This window comes from Herpailurus yagouaroundi, unplaced genomic scaffold (assembly GCF_014898765.1).
Source record: "Herpailurus yagouaroundi ecotype Mexico unplaced genomic scaffold, PumYag 189, whole genome shotgun sequence".
NCBI classification, from domain to species: domain Eukaryota; kingdom Metazoa; phylum Chordata; class Mammalia; order Carnivora; family Felidae; genus Herpailurus; species Herpailurus yagouaroundi.
The window spans coordinates 3830420-3851437 of record NW_024412420.1 but is presented as its reverse complement, the minus strand read 5'-3'; the positions used below and the strand labels follow the sequence as shown (position 1 = coordinate 3851437).

Genomic DNA, 21018 nt, shown 5'->3' with positions numbered 1-21018 from the left:
GTGACAGTTGTTTCCTGAGCCTTTGCAGTGCTATTCTGGTCTGCTTCATTCTTCTGGTGACTCTGGGGTTCACATTCAGTGCCTACTGATGCAGTCTGCAAGGCAGGAAGGCCCTTTCCTGGCTGCCTTCTGTTGCCCAGCAACCTTCTAGGGGAGCAGCAGCCACTGCACCTGGTCTCTTTATGGCTGTTGTGTGAAGAACAGAGAGATATGGGGTTTCACTGCTGCCACCATTGCAGGCATATCAGACCATCCACCAGCCTGAGTTGTGGACGGCTCAGAGCTTGGGTTGTGAAGTAGGTCTGGGGGCTCTCCACTAGGTTTCTGCTGGGTTCCCCCGTCCCAGTCCTTTGGAGAGAAAGAGCAGGCTCCCTTTGGCTCCTTTTGTGTATTCCTATTGGGGGGTTCCAGGTTGCCAGGCTCTCCTGCACTCAGTCTGGGGGCATACAGGAACTCACTGTGCTGTCATTCCTCAAGTCCTGAGGTCGTCAGCCAGTCCACCTTCTTTCCAGCTTTGAAAGTCTATTTATGTTGTCTATGGAATAATTTCCAGAGTGTTTACATATATTTAGTGTGGAAGATTAGGGGGAAATGAGTCTCCTCCATCTTGTTCTGGGACCAGAAGCCCCATGCACTTAGTTTTAACGATTAAAGAGAGATATCTCCCTTTATTTCTTCTCAAAAATCTCCATAATTCAATATTAATTTTTAAATTGGATCCAGAAATCTTGCTGCTGGAGATGTTTGTAGGAAATCATCCAAGGAATGAAAAGTATCTACCTAAAGATGATTTGAGTTAAGGTTTCATATTGGTTTGTTTGGGCTGCCATAGTAAAATATCATAGACTGATTAACAACAGGCTTAAACAACAGAAATTTATTTTCTCACAGTTCTGGAGGCTGCAAGACCACGGTATCAGCAGGTTTTGTTTTTCCTGAGGCCTCTGTCCTTGGCTTGCAGATGGCCGCCTTCCCTCTGTGTCCTCACATGGTCTTTCCTCTGTATGTGTACCTTCCTAGTCTCTCTCTCTCTCTTCTGATAAGGACACCAGTCCTAACTGGATGAGGGCCCCACTCTTATGATCTCATTTAACCTTAATTACCTCTTCATAGGCCCTATCTCCAAATACAGTCACATTAGGGCTTCAACATATGACTTTGGAAGGGACACAATTCCATCTATAACACGAGCGGCCAGCAGAAAGAGTGTCATGATCAATTAGCAATGTCTGCTATGGTCACAGGAAGGGAAATGGGCACATATGCTATCCATTTGCCCTCCTAGATTTTTGAACACTCATCCCTCTCAGCTGCAGCTTCCTCCAGCCTCACTCTGTGGAGATTTAAGTGTTCTCTTACCCTTTCCTCATGATATGTATCCCCACCCCCTCCAGATTATCACCTTCAGGGACTATCTACCCATTGTGCTCGGTGATGAGATGCAGAAGTGGCTCCCTCCATACAGAGGCTACAACCAATCTGCTGACCCCCGAATCTCCAATGTCTTCACCTTTGCCTTCCGCTTTGGCCACACGGAGGTCCCCTCCACCATGTCCCGCCTGGATGAGAATTATCAGCCTTGGGGTCCAGAAGCAGAGCTCCCCCTGCACACCCTCTTTTTCAACACCTGGAGGATGGTCAAAGAGGGTACGTCTTTTGGGGAAGCACTGTCACCGGGCAGTCTCACTCTGTGGCCTGCTTCTAGGGAAGCCTGGTGTAGAAGCCAGACTCCAGGCACTTCCCGCGTGACCTTGGGCAAGTGAATTCACCTCATTGAGCCTCATTTGTAAAATGGGAACGATGGTACCTATCTCACTAGGACATACAAAAAAATTAAGTGGCATAAATGTGAGAGCACCCCACAATGGTTCCTGACACACAGGGAGTGGTCGATATATATCAGTTATTATTCTTTCTCTCCTCCTCTGGCCTCGAAGGTGCCTGGGCTTTCCCTGCCTCAGGCTTCTCTGACCCCTGTACAAAGAATTCATGAGCTTGGGAAATAAATTGTTCTTTCCTGCTCTCCTCTAGGGCTTCCTACCTCCATCACGTGCCAAAGGTTGGCCCCAGCTCCCCTTTACCTTGGGTTGGGCTGTGTCGCAACTGGCTTTACCTCAGGCCTCACAAGTCAGGGCCATTCTCTGTAGGCTTCCGCCACCTCTTCTCATACCTCCAAGTTCCGGGGGGGAACATATGGAAGGAGAAGGAGCTGGCTTTCTGAGCTAGAGCTCCAGAAAACTTCTGAAGCTTATAGGCAGGCCATTGCCCCAGTAATGCCTCTATCTTCCCCACCCCAGGCCCCAGGCAGGCAGCCTGGACTGCCCTCCAACCCCAGCATACTCTGCAGGCTGCACCTGGCTCTTCTCTCCCGGCCTCCAACCTGTGATGTTCAGCTGGCCCTACTTTTACCTGAGAGGAAATGTCTGGTGGAGGGGGAGGGGCCAGCAGTGGAAGATAGTTTCACGCTACCCACATCCCCAGGACGGCCTCTGGCTCTCCTTTGCAGGTGGAATTGACCCTCTGGTCAGGGGCCTGCTGGCCAAGAAGCCCAAGCTGATGAATCAGAATAAAATGATAACAGAAGAGCTGCGCGGCAAGCTTTTCCAGCCCACTCACAAGATCCACGGCTTCGACCTGGCCGCCATCAACATACAGCGCTGTCGAGACCACGGGATGCCCGGTGAGTGGGCCTGAGGTCCTGCCTGGCCCAGGGGACTTTTAGCTTCTTTCTAGGGTTCCTGGGGACTCTCTTCCATTAACCCTAAGGATCTGACCAATTCTAAAACAGAAGGCAGAGATACCAGTTTTTAAAATTCATTTTGTTCATCTGTGAAATGGCGTCTTCCATTTTCCCTAATGTGGAGACAAGAGAACATATCTGATACCATCTTGGAGCTCCTCAAATGAAAAAGAGATCAACAACTGACTTGTAAAACCAGTTTAAAATCCCAGAAAAGTCACAGACCTAGAGCAGCGATGATAAAGATAGTATATGTCTAGTGCCGATTCAGATGACTGATCAGTAGGGCCTGTGTTGAGATGAATCAGGAGAGGAGAACAGAGGGGCTCCTGGGTAGCTCAGTCGGTTCCAGCATCCAACTTGCGGTTTTGGCTGAGGTCATGATTTCATGGCTTCATGGGTTCAAGTTCCGCATTGGGCTCTATGCTGGCAGTGTGGAACCTGCTTGGGATTCTCTCTCTCTGCCCCTCCCCCATTCATGCTCTCTCTCTCTCTCTCTCTCTCTCTCTCTCTCTCAAAATAAATAAACTTAAAAAAGAGAGACAGAGAGAGAGAGAGAACAATAGAGAGAAACCAATGACTATCGGACCTTCCTTTTATACCCATGAAAGGCAATTTAATGTAGTAATTAAAAGCCAAACTGCCTGGGTTCAAGTCCCAGCTGTGCCATTTCTAGTTATGTGACCTTAGGCAAGTTACTTAACATCTCTGTTCTTCAATTTAAGTATTTTTACGGCGCTTAGAATAGTGCCTGGACCCATAGTAAGCACCACATAACCTGCTAGCCCTCTCATGCCTGAAGTACCGCAAGTGTAAAACAATGGATCCCTGCCCACCCTGTCCCAAAGGCTAGGAGTCCAGACTTTCTGGGGCTGATGGAGCTGGGGCAGGTATGTCCCCAAGGGGGGCTGTGGTGAGAAGCTCCTGGGATGAGACAGCATCAGCCCCTCTGCCCTAGGGTACAACTCCTGGAGAAGCTTCTGTGACCTCTCACAGCCCCAGACACTCAAGGAGCTGGATGCTGTGCTGAAGAACAAGAGGCTGGCTAAGAAGTTACTGGATCTCTATGGGACCCCTGCCAACATCGACATCTGGGTTGGGGCGATTGCTGAGCCCCTGGTAAAGAGGGGCCGAGTGGGGTCTCTCCTGGCCTGCCTCCTAGGGAAGCAGTTCCAGCAGATTCGTGATGGAGACAGGCAAGTGAGACCTTGTGAGGAAGGCAGGGGTGAGCAGACCCTTCTGTGATGTGGACAAGTCCTGTGTGAGGACTAGTCCAGACCTCAGAGTGTTCCCAGTGACCTCCTTCCTTCCCCTTTGGCACAGTGGGGAGGGAGGGGCCACCGCCTGAGCTGTGTGGACAGACCCTGCTTCTGTCTCTGCAGATTCTGGTGGGAGAACCCTGGGGTCTTCACTGAGAAGCAGCAGGACTCTCTACAGAAAATGTCCTTCTCACGCCTTGTTTGTGACAACACCCACATCACCAAGGTCCCACGGCACCCATTCCAGGCCAACAACTACCCTCAAGGCTTTGTGGATTGCTCAGCCATTGACAAGCTGGACCTTTCACCCTGGGCCTCAGTGGAGAATTAGGGGCCCAGATTTCCCAGCCTCCCACACTGTGCAGTTTTGCTCCCTTTGGTCCATGATGCCATTTCAGGCAAGTTCAATGACCCTGTCCCTTAGAGCTGCACACCCCATCCGGGCCCTTCTATTCAGCTGGGTTTCTTGACACTCACCAGATGCACACCTCGCTCAAATCCAAGGCCAGCACCTCTGCCTTTCCAGCTCTTCCACCTGAATCCCACTGTTTCCATGCCATCTGCTCTGTCTGTGGGATGTCACCCATCCTCTCCCTGCAGCAAGTCTTGACTGAGGCCATGGTCTTTGCACTCTTAACTTTCCTCCTCTCCTTTCAAGCTAGATTGTGAGCTCCTTGAGCCAGAGACTTCTGTCTGCTTCCCAGTGTCCCCCGTGCCATCAAGCATGATGCTCAGCACACAGCAAGGGCTCAATAAACATCTGATGATTGACTGATGATGGTGGCAATGACACTGTTCCTTCCAAAAGCAGGCTTTGGGACCACTGCCAAATAAGCAACTAGATGTTTACAGTGCAGACACGTCTTACCACGAAGATGTGTGCACGGGTCTGTGGGGCGAGAAGGCATGGTTTGGTGAAATTTCAGAGTTCTCTAAGAAAAGTGGGAGGCAAGGGGCTCCTGGGGAAAGAAGCAATGGCCGTAGATGAGGGAGAGGGTTTGAAGTGCCATCAAGGGGTCAAACAGAAAGGTTGTCCCAGCCTGGATAATCCTACAGCTAAAGTTGATTTTCCTTCCAGAAATCCTTCTGGGAAATACCTCCTTCTTCTAGGGCAGTCCTTGGAGCCTGTGAGATCTCAGAAGGGGCATGGCCAGAATGTTCCTTGTACCGCTGCCCAATACATGTTCATGTGTTCTTTTAAAATGACCCTCCGGGTAAGGTCAGCCCAGTCAGCACCTCCAGATCCCCTGACTGGTGGAGCGGATGGAGCTCCCACCCTGTGGGAGGAGCCCAGGACCCCGAAGACTTGGCTGCAGTCCTGGCTCTGGCACCCACTTCTTCAAGCCCTTGGATGAGTCTCTTTCTTCTCTGAGCGTCCCTCTCATCATCAGTGAAATGGAGAGGAGTATTTCTCCTGCTATGGGAGGTCCTATTGTGGCCTGGGGCTCCTATGGGTACATAAGCCTCGGCATCCTGCACACCTTCAGGCTCCCAGCTGCCAGGGAAAGGGAGCCAGAGGGGCCGGGGAGAATCAACCAGTCTCAGATATAGGGCTCAAGTTCCAGGCAAGGTTATTTGAGAAATACCCTCCTTCCCTTCCCTCAGCTCTGGCCCTGTCCTCCCGGGCCCAGCCATCTGATGTCCCTGCTCTTGGAAACTGGCTACATGAAGCCAGGACTGAGAGGGAGTCTACTGTCTTGAGGGCCTCTGAACCACCGTGCCAGGCTGCAGGGGTGCAGGATCCAGAGGCACCCCATCATCTGGGAAGGACCTCCTTTCCCATGACACCTCTGTTCTTTCTCTCCCGCGGGACACAGTGTTTTGTTCCTGACACAGAGTGAGCACGTAGCAAGTATTTGCCAGAGCAATAAATGAATATAAGGGCCTGGGGACCACTGTTTCTGTTCTCTGGGGTGGCGTGGCTGGAAGGTGAGAGGCAGGATGGTCTGACCTGGCCCGGAGGCTTCTGAGAATTGACTGCCTTCCATGTGTGGGTCAAAGGACAGCTCCTCGATACCTCACCCCCAGTTTAGAGGCACAGACCACACTGGTTCAAACTGAGATCCCAGAGCAAGCGTCATGCTGAAGCTCCAGCCCCACAGCAGACATGGACAGAGTAAAGGTTCCCATCAGTGGTGTTTTATTATCATAGACGTCAGGTACAAACAAATGGCACAAAAGGGCCAATGCGTCCCAGTTCCTCTCCAGGTGGGCTCCTGTGAACAAGCAAGAGAACGGTGTGAGGAAGCAAACGGGGAGCCACCAACTGAGTCCTGCTCACCTGGGCCCACACCTCACCCACCACGCACACCCTAGCTGCTAATGGCCATTCCTCCAGGGGTCACTGGTTCACTGTCAAGTGTAAGCTCCCCGAGGACAGAAAGTGTCCGACTTTCCCTGAATGTTTCTCAGGCCTACACAGTGCCTGTCAGTAAGTGTTTGGTAAACAACTAGAGGATGTAAGTGGGGCCACTAACGAGCCAAGACAGCTTTTATTAGCAAAGAAGAAAACTCAGGCTTAGTGAGGTCGAGTAATTTGTTCAAGTCACACAGTGGAGAGCTGCAAAGTCAGGATTTTCGCGTAAGCAATCTGGCTCCTGAGCTTGTATCCATTTTGGTATCTTCCCTATACTTAATACATAAACAGCAAACACACACTCACATAAATGACATATATACGCAGCACACAAAACACTACCCATATTCACAGGAAACACACATATGAAATGCAATTTATATACGTTGCATATGCATGCGCGCACACACACACGAATGAATGTCTAGTCATTCGTGTTCTTGGTCAGAACAGGGACAGGCTCACCTAGGGAAGGGAAATCCCTGTGGTCCCAGTGGGCCAGCCCAGGGACGCCCAAGCTTCACCTCACCACCACACCCCCTTACTCAGCCTCTAGTCACTCTGCCTCCAGGCAGTCAGGTCCAATGCAGGGAGCGTATTGCAGCTGACAAAGTCCCGGGGGAACGTGTTGGACATGAAGATGTTGTTCTTGGACACGGTGGTGATGCCCGTGTTGTCACAGATGATGCGGGGCAAGGAGATCTTGGCCAGCGCCTGCTGCTGCTGCCTGGTGAACACGCCCTGGTTCTCCCACCAAAACCTGCATGGTGACACCCAGGGACATTGCACCTGAGGCTGTCCTTGGCTGGGAAGGCATCAGCGGGCTTGAGCTGCTCCCTGGATGGAAGAGGACCAGCACACACACCCGCTCCACAGCAGGAGATGGCTCCAGGCCCTCAGGCAGCCCAGGGGTTTTCAAAGGAGTGGCGCCTTCCTCACAGTACAAAGCACAGCTGCCTGGCTGCCTCCCCTCGGCCTCCACCCCCCACCCCGTGGCCTCGGAGGCCCCCCAGCTACACAGGGAGCTGGGCCCACACTCACGGACCCCCGTGCCCTGGCCCAGGGCTGTGACCATGGGGGTGGAAAGAATCTTGGGGTTGGTTTATAATGTGTCCACCCAGAGAGGGACACCTTTCTCTAATCTTCCCAAGGGCACAATACAGGCTAGGTAAGAACCGGGTATGACACATGTCAGGGCCACGATGAAACGACACTAGTAGGAGAGGCTTGGAGACCGTTCAGCAGTGAGTGACTGCTGTATGGTGGCACCCTGAAACCAGGGAAGGCATCGGTAAGACTTGCAGTTTCTATGTCTCCCTTCACACCCACGGCTCCAGGCCCCTCCTTGCTGTACCCCAGCAAGTTCAGGGCGCATTTAGGGATGACCTGGAGGCCCAGAACACACTGGAAAGTCACGGATTCCTTCCTGCCCCTCACTTCACAGGAGAAAGTTGGGGCCCCGAGAGGTTGGGGAATAGGCCTGCAACCACACGGCGGGCCTGAACTGCTCGCCATGCCTCACCGGTCACCGTCTCGGAGCTTCCTGAACTGGGTCCCAATGAGGCAGGCAAGTAGCGGGCCCACGCGGCCGTTGGGCTCCAGGGGCTCGGCCACACCGCCCATCCAGATGTCAATGTTGTCGGGGGTGCCGTACTGCTGCATCAGCTTCCGGGCCAGGCCCAGGTTCTTCATCACTGTGGCCAGCTCGCCCACCGAGCTGGGCTGCGGGAGCCCACAGAAGCGCCGCCAGGCATTGTACCCTGCGGGGGCGGGGAGCGGGGGCTGTGGGTGGGTTCCCCAAAACTCACCTCCCCAACACGCCGTGGCCACGTACAGAGGGACGTGAGGGAGAGGCCACGGAGGGGCTTCTCCCAGGCTCTAAGCCCCAAGAGGACCCTGAACTGAGGGGCCAAGACTCTTCTCTTTCCCTTGCCCTCCCACTGTGAGGAAAATCCGAAACTGCCCGGAACTCCCACAGGGTCCAAGAATAGGGACATCTCATTGTCCCCCTCTGAAGATCTCAGATCTGAGGCTTGAAGTGTGTCTAGAAGGTTCAGCCACACTAGCTGTCCCCTAACGTAGGCACAGGCTTTGGGGTTAGGCTGACCTGGGTTCAAATTCAAGCTCTATCCCTGATTTGGCTGGGGAAGAGCCTGGGAAGGTTCTGAAGCTCTCCAAGCCTCAGTTCGCTCATCAGTAAAATGGAAGTGATGATAACCTCTTCCCCTCAAAGTTCATGTAAAATGAAGCAAAATGAAATGTGATGTGGACAGTTTTCCAGCCAGTAGGGAAGCTTGGGCAGCTGCGGGGCACTGGAGAGGGCAGGGCTCGAGAGTCGGGGGGCAGGGGAGCTCCTGCAGCCCCCTCACCTGGGAGGCCGTGGTCCCGGCTGCGCTGCATGTTCAGGGCAGGCAGGTCCAGCCCGATCCTCATGACCTGCTCAAACAACCGGTCCCGGATCTCATCCACCACGATTTGGTTCTGGCGATTCAGCTTGGCAGGGGTGGCCATGAGGCCCCGAAGGATGGGATCAATACCACCTGGGACAAGAGGAGCAAGACTTGGGGAAGGATCTGGCTCCATATCCAGAGCTCAGACTGGACTCAGGGTTAAGTCCCAGGTGCAGTTGGGGGATCGCGGAAGAGGGCTGGGCACATGCAGCTCCTGGTGCCAAGGTCACCCCAGTGGGCAGGTCTTCACCAGGGAATCAAGGTCTCAAGGTATAATGCCATTCAGACTTGCAAGTTGGGATGCACTCAGGCCCTGGTCTCCTGGGTCACCGAGAAGAAGCCAGTTCCCTACAAGCCACCCCACCCTTTGTTATTATATACAGAAGCAGTCAGGTGAACCGAGGCTGGAAAGTCAGATAGGATCCCCAAAGATGGAAGGCAGAGTACTTCTCCTGTCCTAGCTTCCTGCAGCCAAGCCCACCCCACCACATCCTCAGCTGCCAGCCCACTGTCTCCTGGCCTAGGTCCTGCTCACCTTCCAGCACTACTCTCCAGGTAGCAAAAAAGACCTTGCTGAGTGGAACGCGGGGGTTGGGCCCCATGGGCTGGTACCGGTTATCCAGGCGGAACATGAAAGGTTGGATGAGGGTGTGGCCATAGCGGAAGGCATTGGTGAAGACATTGGAGATTCGAGGGTCCACCGAGTCATTGTAGGATCTGTAGCGTGGCAGGTACTTCCTCAGGGCCCGTGGTCCCAGCACCAGGGGCAAGTAGTCCCGGTAAGTGATGATCTAAAGAAAAGTCACGCTCACAGCGGCCTCTCCACTCCACCTTCTCTACAGAGTCTCCACCTGCACTCCTGGCTTGGGGAGCCCCTCCATTGACTATGGCCAGGGTTGTCTCCCACAGCACTGGACCTGGGTCCAACAGAGTGGCTCCTGAGTGGTGGCTTATAAACAGAGCTCTACTGCTTACCTACTGTGTGACCTTGGGCCTGTTATTAACCTCTCTGAGCCACTGTTACTCAAATGTAAAGGATAATTATGCTGCCCTCTGACTTAAAGGATTAAATAACAAGGGGCTTTGTTAGTCAATAGCTCCTTTGCCCTTGAGTTATTAATGTTTTGTTTCTCCTAATTTATAAGCTCCTGAGGACAAGGGTTGTAGCTCATTTCTCTGGAAATTACTCAGTGCCCAGCAAGCACTTGGCTCACAGTAAGGTTCCATATGTTTGTGGAGGTGGGGGAGGCAAAAAAGAAAAGGGCCACCCTAGATGATTTCCTCAGTGAAAAGAGAAGATATGGAACAGTCTCACTCTTGATTCTAGAGTCTGGAATTTTCTGTGAGGCTTAAATGAATCTCACTTAAGTTCTTGGTGCAAAGCAAAAACTTACCCTCAGCACCTGCAACTCTCTCCCTCTCTGGAGTCTGAGAGTATTGAAAAGGTGTGTGCATGCATGCACACAGGTGTGTGTGTGTGTGTGTGTGTGTGTGTGTGTGTTTACATCTTGGGGAGAGGATGGGGGTGTTGAAGTATCAAAAGTTGGGAGAGAGAACCAGGAACATTTTGCAGGGGTAAATAAAGGTGAGGAGATTGGGTGAGCTATGATAGAGCCAAATGAAGAGGTGAGCGGGTGAAGGAGCCAGGAGATGGCGGGGGCGGGGGGGAGGGTGGTGGGGGAGAAGAGGAAAAGAGAGGCATTTATTGACCAGCTGCTACATGCCAGGCACTTCAGACCCACCCCTTTAATTCTCCCAAAACCATCCCAATGGACAGGAAGGAAGAAATAGGAGCAAGCCTAGGAGAGAGAGGATGGAAGGCAAGTAACCTTCATCAGGCACTCAGTATCGCCAGGTGTTTTCATATATATCACTTAATCTTTACAGTGTCGTGGATGAATATGTTGAGGCTCAAAACACTGGCCCAAAGTCACACAGCTAGGATGTGGCAGAGGCACATCTGCATCCCAAGCCTGCCACATCCCTGGCATCATCAATACTCAGGACGGCATACCTGGACCATGGCTCCCACGATCTTGCGAGCTTCTTGGTAGAGCCTCTCTCCATCCCAGCCTGGGTTCAGGCGCTTGAGTTGTGTGGCCAGCCGGTTGTGCTCCCGCAAAAAGAGTGTGTGCATGGAGGTGAGCTCGGGCATCTCACTTGAGCGGGGGTCCCCTTGGGGAAGCAAAAGCTACTGTCATTCCTAAGACCCCATCAGAAAGGACTTGCTCCACAAAGACTCCCTCAGCCAAGATCTGAAACCCAGACTTTGTTCCATCCATCTTTCCACACCATGTTCAGTTTACATCTCCTCCAGGAGGTTCCCCCTTGATGCCCTGGTCCACCATGATAAATTCTTCCTCTGTTTAGGGGCACTGCTGCTTGGAGATGCTCATTCAATAGGCATCAGATCTGCCCCATGACTTGCCACCTTCTAATGCCTGAGACTGGGAGCTCCTTGAAGACAAAGACCATGGCTTGTCCCTTTCTGTATCTGTCCCTCCACCCAACTCACACACAGACACATGGAGTTTAACACAGTGCCTTCTACAAAGTAGGAGATCTGTAAACATTGCTTGGTTGACTTATTCTCTTGCTTCAGGCCAGACCAAAAAGTAGCATGCATGTTAGCACTCCTTACTTCCATGCCCATGTCAGACATAGCTAATGATCACAGCACTCTCTCCTGCTAAAATTGGAAGCAACCTCAGAATCCTTCTTAACGCAGGACTCTAGAAAGCCACTAGCCACCTGATCAGAGTTGCCATCCTCGCCCTTACTGCATGCTAATTTGCAGCCTGCTCGGGCTCCAGAGAACGGGGTGGGGGGTAGATTTTTACAGTCCGTATCTGAGACTGTTAGAAAAAAAAAAGAAAGAAAACCAAGTGAGACCCCTAATCCCTCCAGTCCTCCCCAAGCCTTCTCTGGAAGGGCCAGAGTTAGGACCAGGCCCGTTTAGCAGGACACTGGGTTCAGTCTTTATAAGTTCTAGAGGCTGGTGGGAAAGAAACTCTGGGAGCAGCTTTACCATCCCATGAGCTGCCAGAGTGCACGATGATCCAGACCCAGGACATGTGGCTCAACGCCAGGATGGAGGCAGCCCTAGGTCGCTGAGGAGTGCTGCTCTTCCTTCGCTAGCCCAGAAAAGTCTCACAGGAGCCGACCTGGATCCTCCTGCCCAGGACCAGTGGGGGAGAGGCCACAGGGAGCCAGCCATCAGGAGAAGTTGGGAGGCCAGAGGGAAGGGCCTCAGGACCTTTTTGGATCCACTATTGGATTTACATTAAAAAACATTGGAAGTTTCTGGGCGTGGGCACCATTATTGCTCCAACCATATTCCCAGGGCTTCCAGGTATTTAAATTTAAAATCTCGCCCTCTCTAATTACAGGGAATCAAGATGGCAGGAGGTGATATTCTGGAGCAGCACTGTCCCATAGAACTTTCTGAATTGATGAAAATGTTCTACATCTGTGCTGCCCTATATGGGAGCCACTAGCCTATGAAGTGATTGAATGCTTGAAATGTGGCTAGTACAGCAGAGGAACTGAATTTTACTTTTAAGCTAATTTAACTTAAGTTCATTTTAATTAACTTAAATGTAAATGCAAATAGCCATGTGTGGCTAGTGGCTACCATAGTGGATGATGCAGTTCTAGAGAGTGAGGGTGCCATGTCTCCTTAGTCCCCTGTCCCTGGGGACTCAACTCTCTGGCAGAGTCCAGAGGGAAAGGGAGAGATGTAGAAAGGGATGGACAGATGGAAAAGAGGCTCCTTGGCTATCCCTGGGTCTCCTTCTTAGGTTTGTTCTGTTTTTGGTTTTGTTTTTTGTTGGTTTTGGTTTGGGGGTAGGGGTTGGTCTGCTTTTTGGTTTTGGTTTTTGCTCCACCCAACTTGTTACCAAGGCAACTGGATTAGTATCATGAAGTTGATGAGGACAGAGTCACAAACAGCACCCCCGCCCCCAGCAGGGTGTGCCCATGCACCAGTCCAAGTTCCTACTGGTGGCTGACCTGCCAGGAAGCAGGGGATGCGCGCAGAGCGGTTGGTGAGGAGGCAGGGGTCATCATGCAGGTTGTCAAAGGGCAGCAGGGCCCGACCATTGTCACTGAAGCGGGTGTTGACGGCCAGCAGCCCCAGCTGGTTGGTCAGGTTTCGAAGCTTAGTGGCCAAAGAGTCCTCGCTGCCATACACCATGCTGGCGTCCACGAAAGAGGTGAGCGCATTGATCTGGTTGCGGATGGTGATGTTGCTCTCTGTGCAGGCTGGGGAGGAGCGGAAGAAGGGGATGCAGTCACGCTGGTTCCTGATGCGGGGATCATCTGGTGGGATCTGTGACACATAGACAGGCCCCGCTCACCAAGGGCAGGGACAGAGTGGCTCTCCCCCGGTCCACCCCCCACCCCAAGGCCTTGATCCCACCTCCAAAGCAGCCTGGAACCCGGGACCAGACAGGGAGACCCAGACACCACAGCGGGTTCCTCAGGACTCTGGCTGCCCTCAGCTGGCAGAGAGGCCTCTCAAGTCCCACAGACGATCCCTGTCTGCGGTTGCACCTGCAGAGTGCTTCTGAGCTAAGGGGTGATGACCAGGGCTCTGGAATGGGGGATGTGCACCCCCAGGAGAAGAGCTGGCCAGTCCTCACCTTAACTTTCTCTCCCTCTTTCTCTCCCCCAGTCTACCCCTCCCTCCCCTGTTCTCTGGATGCAGTCCCTACACTCGCAGTTGGCTTTTTCTTCCTTTTCTTTTCCTGCCCCCCCCCCCCCTCCCCCGGCGTGCTTTTCTTGTCTTTCACTCGGGCCCCTGCCTATCTCTCCTCTTCTCTCTCTCTCTCCTCTCTCTCTCTCTCTCTCTCTCTCTGCCATTCTCCTTCCTTTCTCTCCTCTCCCACTCCCCTCCAGCCCTCCAGCCCTCTAGCAATGGACAGCCCAGGCTCTGTGCAATGTGCCCGGATGCGGGAAGGTGCCCCTCTCCGGTCAGAGGAAAGGGGAACTGAACACGCGGCACCTACACGCGGAGGTTGGAGGGAGGCAGGAAGGTCCTGCGCCAGGGAGGCGGAGGGGAGTGGGTGAGCAGGGTGAACCTTACTCAGGAGCTGGGGAAGGGGTTCAGCACAGAGGGAGGTGGCCGCTTGCAGGAATGATGGCCCCTATCCCCACCGGGCAGGCAGCGGCGGGGCAGGAAGGAGGAAGCACCTTGAGCGGGAAGCAGGGAGGCTCCTGCTCGCAGCTGGTCTCGCAGTCGACACTAGTGATGAAGGACGCCAGGGCGCCGGGATCCGGGCTCAAGTCGAGGTCGTGGTCGATCAGCTGGCCCCACTGCATGAACAGCAGCGAGCGCTCCTGGTCCGGGGTCAGCTGCTCCGTGGGGAAGCGCACGATGGCGTTGGAGACGGCGCGCGCCTGCGGGACACGGGGCGTCAGGGGCCGCCTGGGGCCCCGCGCGCCTCTGGGCCCGGCCTCGCCCCCTCTGTCGGCCGGTGCTCACCAGGGGGACCGGGAAGCCGCCGCGCTTGACCCCGGGCGTCCAGCCGAAGGGCAGCGAGAAGCCGTCCTCGTACTCAGCCGGCAGCCAGCGCGCGAAGGCGCGGTTGGAGGCCCCCAGTGTGGGACTGCGTCTGCAGAGATCGGACGGGGCGCTGACACGACGTAGCGCCACGGGCCAGTGGGGGACCCGGACGCGACCCCGCGTCTGCCGCCCGCCCCGGGGCCGCCCCCAGCCAGCAGCACCTGTTGTTGCACTGCCCGGTGATGGTGCGGTACTTGTCGTTCTTGGGGCACGTCACCCCCACGTCCTGGTAGGCGCAGCCGCTGGACTTGGACAGCAGATTCAGCTGCGCGGGTGTCAGCACGTCTGAGGCCGGGGAAAGAGGGATGTGGAAATTGAGTCCCTCCCCCCCATTTCCTATCCTAAGCTGGGGAGCCTTGATTTGGGGGCACAGAGAGGAGACTCCGATGTGCCTGAGCCTCCCCCCCGGGAAGACGAGGGGCGGGAGCGGGGGGGGGGGGCGGGCACTGGGAGATGCCTGAGGTCCCGAGTAGAGCAGGAGACTGAGGTTGTAGGGGCAACGGTACCGGTGATGTTGAGGGGCCCTGGCCGCAGAGGCCGCAGCTTCCCCTCCAGCAGGCTTAGGGCCACATGCAGATAGTCAGCAGCCCTCACGGCTGTCCTGGTGGCTGCCACCGGCTGCTTGAAGTAGGACAGGAGATCCATGGGGCTGGCCAAGCCACTGCGAAGCCGCTGCTTGATGCTGTTTGCAGAAGGGAGGAGTGAGGCCACAGAAGGTGGGGGCAGAGACACTCAGCAGAGCCCGCAGGGCAGTGGAGACAGACCCACGGACAGGAAGCAGGTTTCTGTTTATAAACGGACTACGGACCTGGGTATCCAGACAGAGGCAAGGCCATGGGGAGTGATGTTCTCAAACCCAAAGACACAAAGACTGACAGGCAGACGGAGGGTCCCATCCGTACCCACGAAGTCCCCGCATCAAGTTCCTTCTCCGAAAGACCTGGGGCAGCCTTGCCCAGAGCTGGGAAGTGCCCAGTAACCCACCTCTCCCGCTGTTCCTTGTAGGCCATGTCCACTAGCCGCTTGGCCTCCTCCATGCAGGTCAGCACCACCGAGGTCTCCACTGCCTCCAGGACAGCTGTCCAGAACAGGAGTCACATAAGTCAGGAATGGGCCACCCAGGGTGGCCTGCGCTGAGGAAGGGGATCCTTGGGACTCACAACCACCCCCAACGCACCACCTTTTCCCCTTCTTTCTGCCCTGTTACCTGGACCGGCACCCTCAGAGGGCTGGGGCACCACCAGAATGGCCAGGAGGAGCCCTGCAAGAGCCAGCAGCAGCTTCATCTGTGCAACAAGACCCCAAGCCCAGTAAGTCCAAAGCCCACAGTGCATTCGGGAGAAGAGAGCCCCACCATCCCTCTCCTTCTGGCCCTTCACTCCCACCTTCATACCCCTGTCCAACCTCCATGGGTCCTGCCTACCTCCTGGATGGAGGGGTTCACAGCACGCCTCTTTCACTAGCTTCAGTCTCTCAGCCCCTCAGGACCTCACCTCTGAAGTTCACCTGGCATTGGCCATGCGGTTCAGCTGAATCCAGGCCCCTCCCCCCCCCCGGCTCCCCGCCCCCCCGCCCCGGGGCCGGGGGGGTGCAGACAAAACCCGCCCCTGGAGGCTAAACGCTCTCTCCTCCCCAACTGGGGTTGGGGTGCCCAGAAGGTGATCGCTTCTTTGGGAGAGAGGGACAGGAAAGGAGAGACCAGAACTGTGCCCAGCCTTTGAACTTAGCATTCCACGCGAGTTTCTCAGCTCCCATTGTGTGCCTAGACAATTGTCGTCCCCAGGTGTATAGGCAACTAACCCACCTCCAAAATTCTGTTTAAACTTAGTGTCCAGGGATCCTTGCAAAGGGACAAAAGTCAGGAACCAAGAGCCTAAGGAACTATGGGAAATAGAGTGACCCCAGAGGAGGAGGGAAGGTGTAGGGGACTCTTGGAGTAACAATCTGATCAGCCTCGGGGGGTTGTCCCCCACCCCCAACAGTACGCTGGCCCTTGGCAGCCCCCCATTCTTGGCGAAGGCTAAGGGGACAGGAAATCTGGCTGAAGACCGTTGGATTTCACAGGAAAGCCTGGGGGCTACAGGCTCAGGACCAAGGTAACTTCCTCTATCCCTCTCCTCCTCCCCTTTCTTCTGGGCTCTGGGTAGCCGGCTATCTTCAGCACTCCTGCCACCTGCTCCTGGATTTCAGGAACCAGGAAACAGCAGAGCTGGATGTGGTTAGTGGTCAGTTAGGTGACACAGCCCAGGGCCTCTCTGGGATCAGGTCAGTGCAGTTAAGAGGACTGGGGCTAAACTGTAGGATAGCTCTGGAATAGAATGAGATAGTGCTTCCCCTGAAGAACGCTGGCAATGCAGCTGCCATTCTCAGGCAGGACAAGTACCCCATGACTAACGGCTGTTTGTCCATCTCCTCGGGCCCTTGTTAGGCTCCCCTGTTATTTGGTCTAGCCACACCTCCTACCCCGGCCACCTTCCTGCCCTCACTCTTGTCATCTATGCTCAGACCACATCTTGACCGAGGAACAAGGGACAGCAACACATCCAGAACACCCTCCTGGTATGCCCACAGATCCTGTCACTTGTGGGAAGTGGAGCCCAGTGGAGCCCATGAAGGAGGAAGCCATTCTTCCAGCCTGGCTCTGCCGACAACTTGTTATGTGTGAACTTGGACAAGTGGCTCCTTGTGAATCAGATTGTAGAATTTTATACTTTTGAAAATACTTTTAATGTTTATTCATTATTGAGAGAGAGAGAGAGAGAGAGAGAGAGAGAGAGCACAAGTGGGGGAGGGACAGAGAGAGAGGGAGACACAAAATCTGAAGCAGGCTCCAGGCTCTGAGCTGCCAGCACAGAGCCCGACGCAGGGCTCGAACTCAGGAACCATGAGATAATGACCTGAGCCGAAGTCAGACGCCAACCGACTGAGCCACCCAGGTGCCCCGAAAATACTTTTTTAATCCTACAAGTAATATATTTCCACTCATGAGAATTTAGAGAACACAAACAAAAATAAAAATAAGTCAAAATCACTTATAATCAAGTGAGGTTATGGGTAAATTTTTTCTTTCCAGGCTTGTCATTTTTCATACAAATAAGCAGGAAGAAAATAATTCCTCATAATCCCCCTACTCATAAATAACCCCATTTAACAATTTGATATCCTATATGTAGATATAATATGTATTTTTTTTTTTTTTTGGAGAGAGAGAGAGAGAGCAGGGAAGAAGGGCAGAGGGAGAGAGAGAGAATCTTCTTTTTTTTTAATGTTTATTTATTTTTGAGAGAAAGAGAGAGAGAGAGAGACAGAGCATGAGTGGGGGAGGAGCAGACAGAGAGGGAGACACAGAATCCAAAGCAGGCTCCAGGCTCCGAGCTGCCAGCCCAGAGCCCAATGCGGGGCTCAAACTCACCAGCCTGAGCCAAACTCATGACCTGAGCCAAAGTTGGACACTCAACTGAGCCACCCAGGCGCCCTGAGAGAATCTTAAGCAGTTTCCACATTTAGCATGGACCCCGACACAGGGCTTGATCTCATGACCCTGGGATCATAACCTGAGCTGAAATCAAGAGGCACTCAATTGACTGAGCTAACCAGTGCTCCTAGATATAATATGTATTTTAAAATGTGATAAGAACATACTCTAAATTTTGTCTTCCAACCTAGTTTTAGTACCTAACAATTTAGCCTGGACATCTCTCTATGTCAATAAATATAGACTTAGTTCATTTGTATATCTGCATAATATTTTGTATGAAGTACTATGTACTAGTATATGAAGTACTAGTATTATTCACTAATTCCCTCTTGTTAGATACTTGGGTTGTTTCCCATTTCCAGTGTTATAAGCAGTACTAGGGTCAACATTTGTGGGGTTAAATCTGTAGTCCTATCTTCAGTTATTCCCTCAGGCAAGAAGTTCTAGATGTAAAATTGATGCATATTTGGGTAGCAACATTTTTAAGGCTTTTTTTAAAAAAAATTATCAAATGGCCTCACGAAGATTGCACCTCACCCTTCCATTAGCCATGCCTGAGCGCACCTGTTCCCCGTTGCCCTCATCAGCTCTGACAATTAGCGTCCTCTTACCCTTTCAGGGGAATTGTCAAGGCTCAAAAGGACAGAGATACTTAAGCCCCTTGCAGCTCAGATGAGAGAGATGGAGCTCAGTGAAGGAAATGACTGTGTCAAAGGCAGCAGTGTGGCACAGCTCAGAATGATGTAGCTGTCAGATCTCCTGACTTCCACACCAGCACTCTTCACCCGGTGGCCTCTGCAACCTCACTCCTGACCTTTCTTTCGGGCATTTATTCAACAAGTACTGAGCCCTTGCAGGGGCCGCTTGCACTGTGCTGACCACTGGGCGTACCCTGCTGAGCACAGTGCGGGCTTTGTCCTCAAGGAGCACACAGGAGAATACGGAAAGGCAAACTGATGGCACATGAGAGCCTTGTGCGGTGTTCTTTGGGGGCATCAAAGAGTAGCACGTGGACCAATTGGAGGTACTTAGGAAAGATTTCTTGACGAGTTGGTGCTTGAGACAATCTTGAAGAATGTTTAGAAGTTGACCAAGTAGGGGCACCTAGGTGGCTCAGTCGGTTAAGCACCCAACTTCAGCTCAGGTGGTGATCTCGCGGTCCGTGGGTTCGAGCCCCATGTTGGGCTCTGTGCTGACAGCTCAGAGCCTGGAGCCTGCTTGGGATTCTGTGCCTCCCTCTCTCTCTGCCCCTCCCCCACTCATGCTCCAGCTCTGTCTCTCAAAAATAAACATTGGGAAAAAAAAGAAAAAGAAAAACTAAAGCCTTTTCAATGAATGATGTTAAAATACCCTTCACTCTCTGCTGCTGTGCAGGTGGGAGAATTCTTTTATTTTTTTAAATTTTTTTTTCAACGTTTATTTATTTTTGGGACAGAGAGAGACAGAGCATGAACGGGGGAGGGGCAGAGAGAGAGAGGGGAGACACAGAATCGGAAACAGGCTCCAGGCTCCGAGCCATCAGCCCAGAGCCCGACGCAGGGCTCGAACTCACAGACCGTGAGATCGTGACCTGGTTGAAGTCGGACGCTTAACCGACTGCGCCACCCAGGCGCCCCGAGAATTCTTAAGATGTACAATCCCAAACCACCTGCCTTTGGCTCAGGGCTGGAGCAGTGGGCTTGCATTTACCTGCAGAGACTTGAGATGCTCCTTGACTTTTACAATGTTTCCAACCACTTAATAATGAATCAACTGGGCTGACCGCAATGCTGTCCAGTCTGTACCTCTGCTGATCCCTCATGTAGGCCGTGTTTGTCTATCCCAGGCATATTTGAGGCCCAAAGGGCTTCTCCGCGTGCAGAGTAACCAGAAGACCATGTCTGTGGGAGGATATATTCCAAACAAGCCTAGTCCCTTAAATTACCCCAGTTCCCATCCCGGGGGTGGCCCCTGGAGGGCGCTGCAACTGCTCCATCTCAAGACTATAGTCCTGGGAGGAAGTCGGCGCGCCCCCCCCGCCAGCCCGCCGCGCGCGGGCGCCTTCCCTTCTCCCCACTTACCTTCCCAAACACCCCCACCCCAGGGTAAAGTCCAACTGCCTGTGGGATAACGGGCCCTCTGCTACTGCTTGCAAAACAGTGCGCTCTTTCTTAATGCTGTTTAGGAAACAGTTCAGTTGGGATTACCGCCAGATTTCCTGTGTGTGTGTGTGTGTGTGTGTACGCGCGCGCGCTTGCGTGTAGTTGGAGAGAAGGAGGCTATGGAAGCTGGGCGGAGGCAGGGTCAATGACCCCTCAGACACAGCAATTGCACCTGGCCCAAAGACCTTCTTTTCTTGCTCTTTAAATTTTTAAAAATTAATTTTGAATTGTACAGGTAATACGTGGATACATTGTGAATAAAACTAAAATGTCACAAATCCTGTGAAAGCTCTCTTTAGATTAGGTTATTGCACCATCCCTAATTCCAGTCTCCTTCCTCCACTCCTCAGACCTACACCCTGTTGCCATTTTTGTGTTTGTCCCTCCAAGCCTTTTACTTTACATTCATTTATATATGTGGATCTGTGGGAAACATTCGTCTTCCTTTGTTTTCCCACAAATGATAGTACATTAAACGTTTTGTTGGGCAATGTGCTTCTGTCATTCAACAGAACATCTTGCAGATCTACCATATACTACTTAGAAAACAATCTCACTGTTTTAAAAACCTCTCGTGCATTCTTCTGTGAAGTTATACCTCCATCATGCGACCATTCCTCTCTTGATGGGAACTGTTTTCCCATTTTTTCACTATTAAAAACAATGCAGCAAGAAGCCTCTGTACACACACACACGCACACACACACACACACATTGTCCTCCAGGGTAAAGATTGAGAAGTGAGCCACAGGTTTGTGCATTTAAAATTTTTAATAAATCCGTAATACCAAACTGTCCTCCAGATTTATCAAAATTCTCAAGGGCAAAGATTGGAATCACATTATTCGTTCAATTTTTATTTCTTTCGATAATAGCCAGCGTCTTTTTATTTGAATTAGCTGTTCTGTAAATGTCCTGTGTTTGGCGTTGTCCGTTTTTCTATCGGATTGTCATTGTTTTATTTATTTGTAAAAGTTACCATATATTCTGAATAATACTAATCTGTTAGCTGTTTTGTATATTGTTAA

At 52.6% G+C, this 21018-nt stretch overlaps 2 protein-coding genes across 4 annotated transcripts in view; one reads left to right on the top strand and one right to left on the bottom strand.

Annotated features, from left to right (window-relative positions):
• LPO (lactoperoxidase) overlaps positions 1 to 4775 on the top strand; it is a 16131-nt gene extending 11356 nt beyond the window's left edge. Inside the window, exons 7-10 of one of the 2 annotated variants that reach the window (XM_040497023.1) lie at positions 1395 to 1647; positions 2507 to 2680; positions 3699 to 3936; positions 4123 to 4441. In XM_040497023.1, coding sequence (XP_040352957.1) covers positions 1395 to 1647; positions 2507 to 2680; positions 3699 to 3936; positions 4123 to 4330 — 873 coding nt within the window. In that variant the 3' untranslated portion in view covers positions 4331 to 4441. Of the gene's footprint in view, positions 1 to 1394; positions 1648 to 2506; positions 2681 to 3698; positions 3937 to 4122 lie in introns of both variants that reach the window. The other variant, XM_040497022.1, reaches the window with a different exon arrangement.
• Positions 4776 to 6116: 1341 nt separating this feature from the next.
• Positions 6117 to 15877, bottom strand: LOC121044726 (myeloperoxidase). 2 transcript variants are annotated; one of them, XM_040497020.1, is made up of 14 exons: positions 15795 to 15877; positions 15579 to 15659; positions 15356 to 15449; positions 14878 to 15053; positions 14533 to 14656; positions 14291 to 14420; positions 13999 to 14205; positions 12817 to 13135; positions 10820 to 10980; positions 9341 to 9596; positions 8725 to 8895; positions 7878 to 8115; positions 6901 to 7115; positions 6117 to 6215 (listed from the first exon to the last, which is right to left on the bottom strand). In XM_040497020.1, exons 2-13 carry the CDS (start codon positions 15655 to 15657, stop codon positions 6908 to 6910), a joined length of 2163 nt encoding a protein of 720 aa, XP_040352954.1. In that variant the 5' UTR covers positions 15658 to 15659; positions 15795 to 15877; the 3' UTR covers positions 6117 to 6215; positions 6901 to 6907. The 2 variants fall into 2 exon arrangements, with proteins under 2 accessions (XP_040352954.1, XP_040352955.1); XM_040497021.1 differs by having other exon boundaries at positions 6906 to 7115.
• Between the last annotated feature and the right edge of the window lie 5141 nt (positions 15878 to 21018).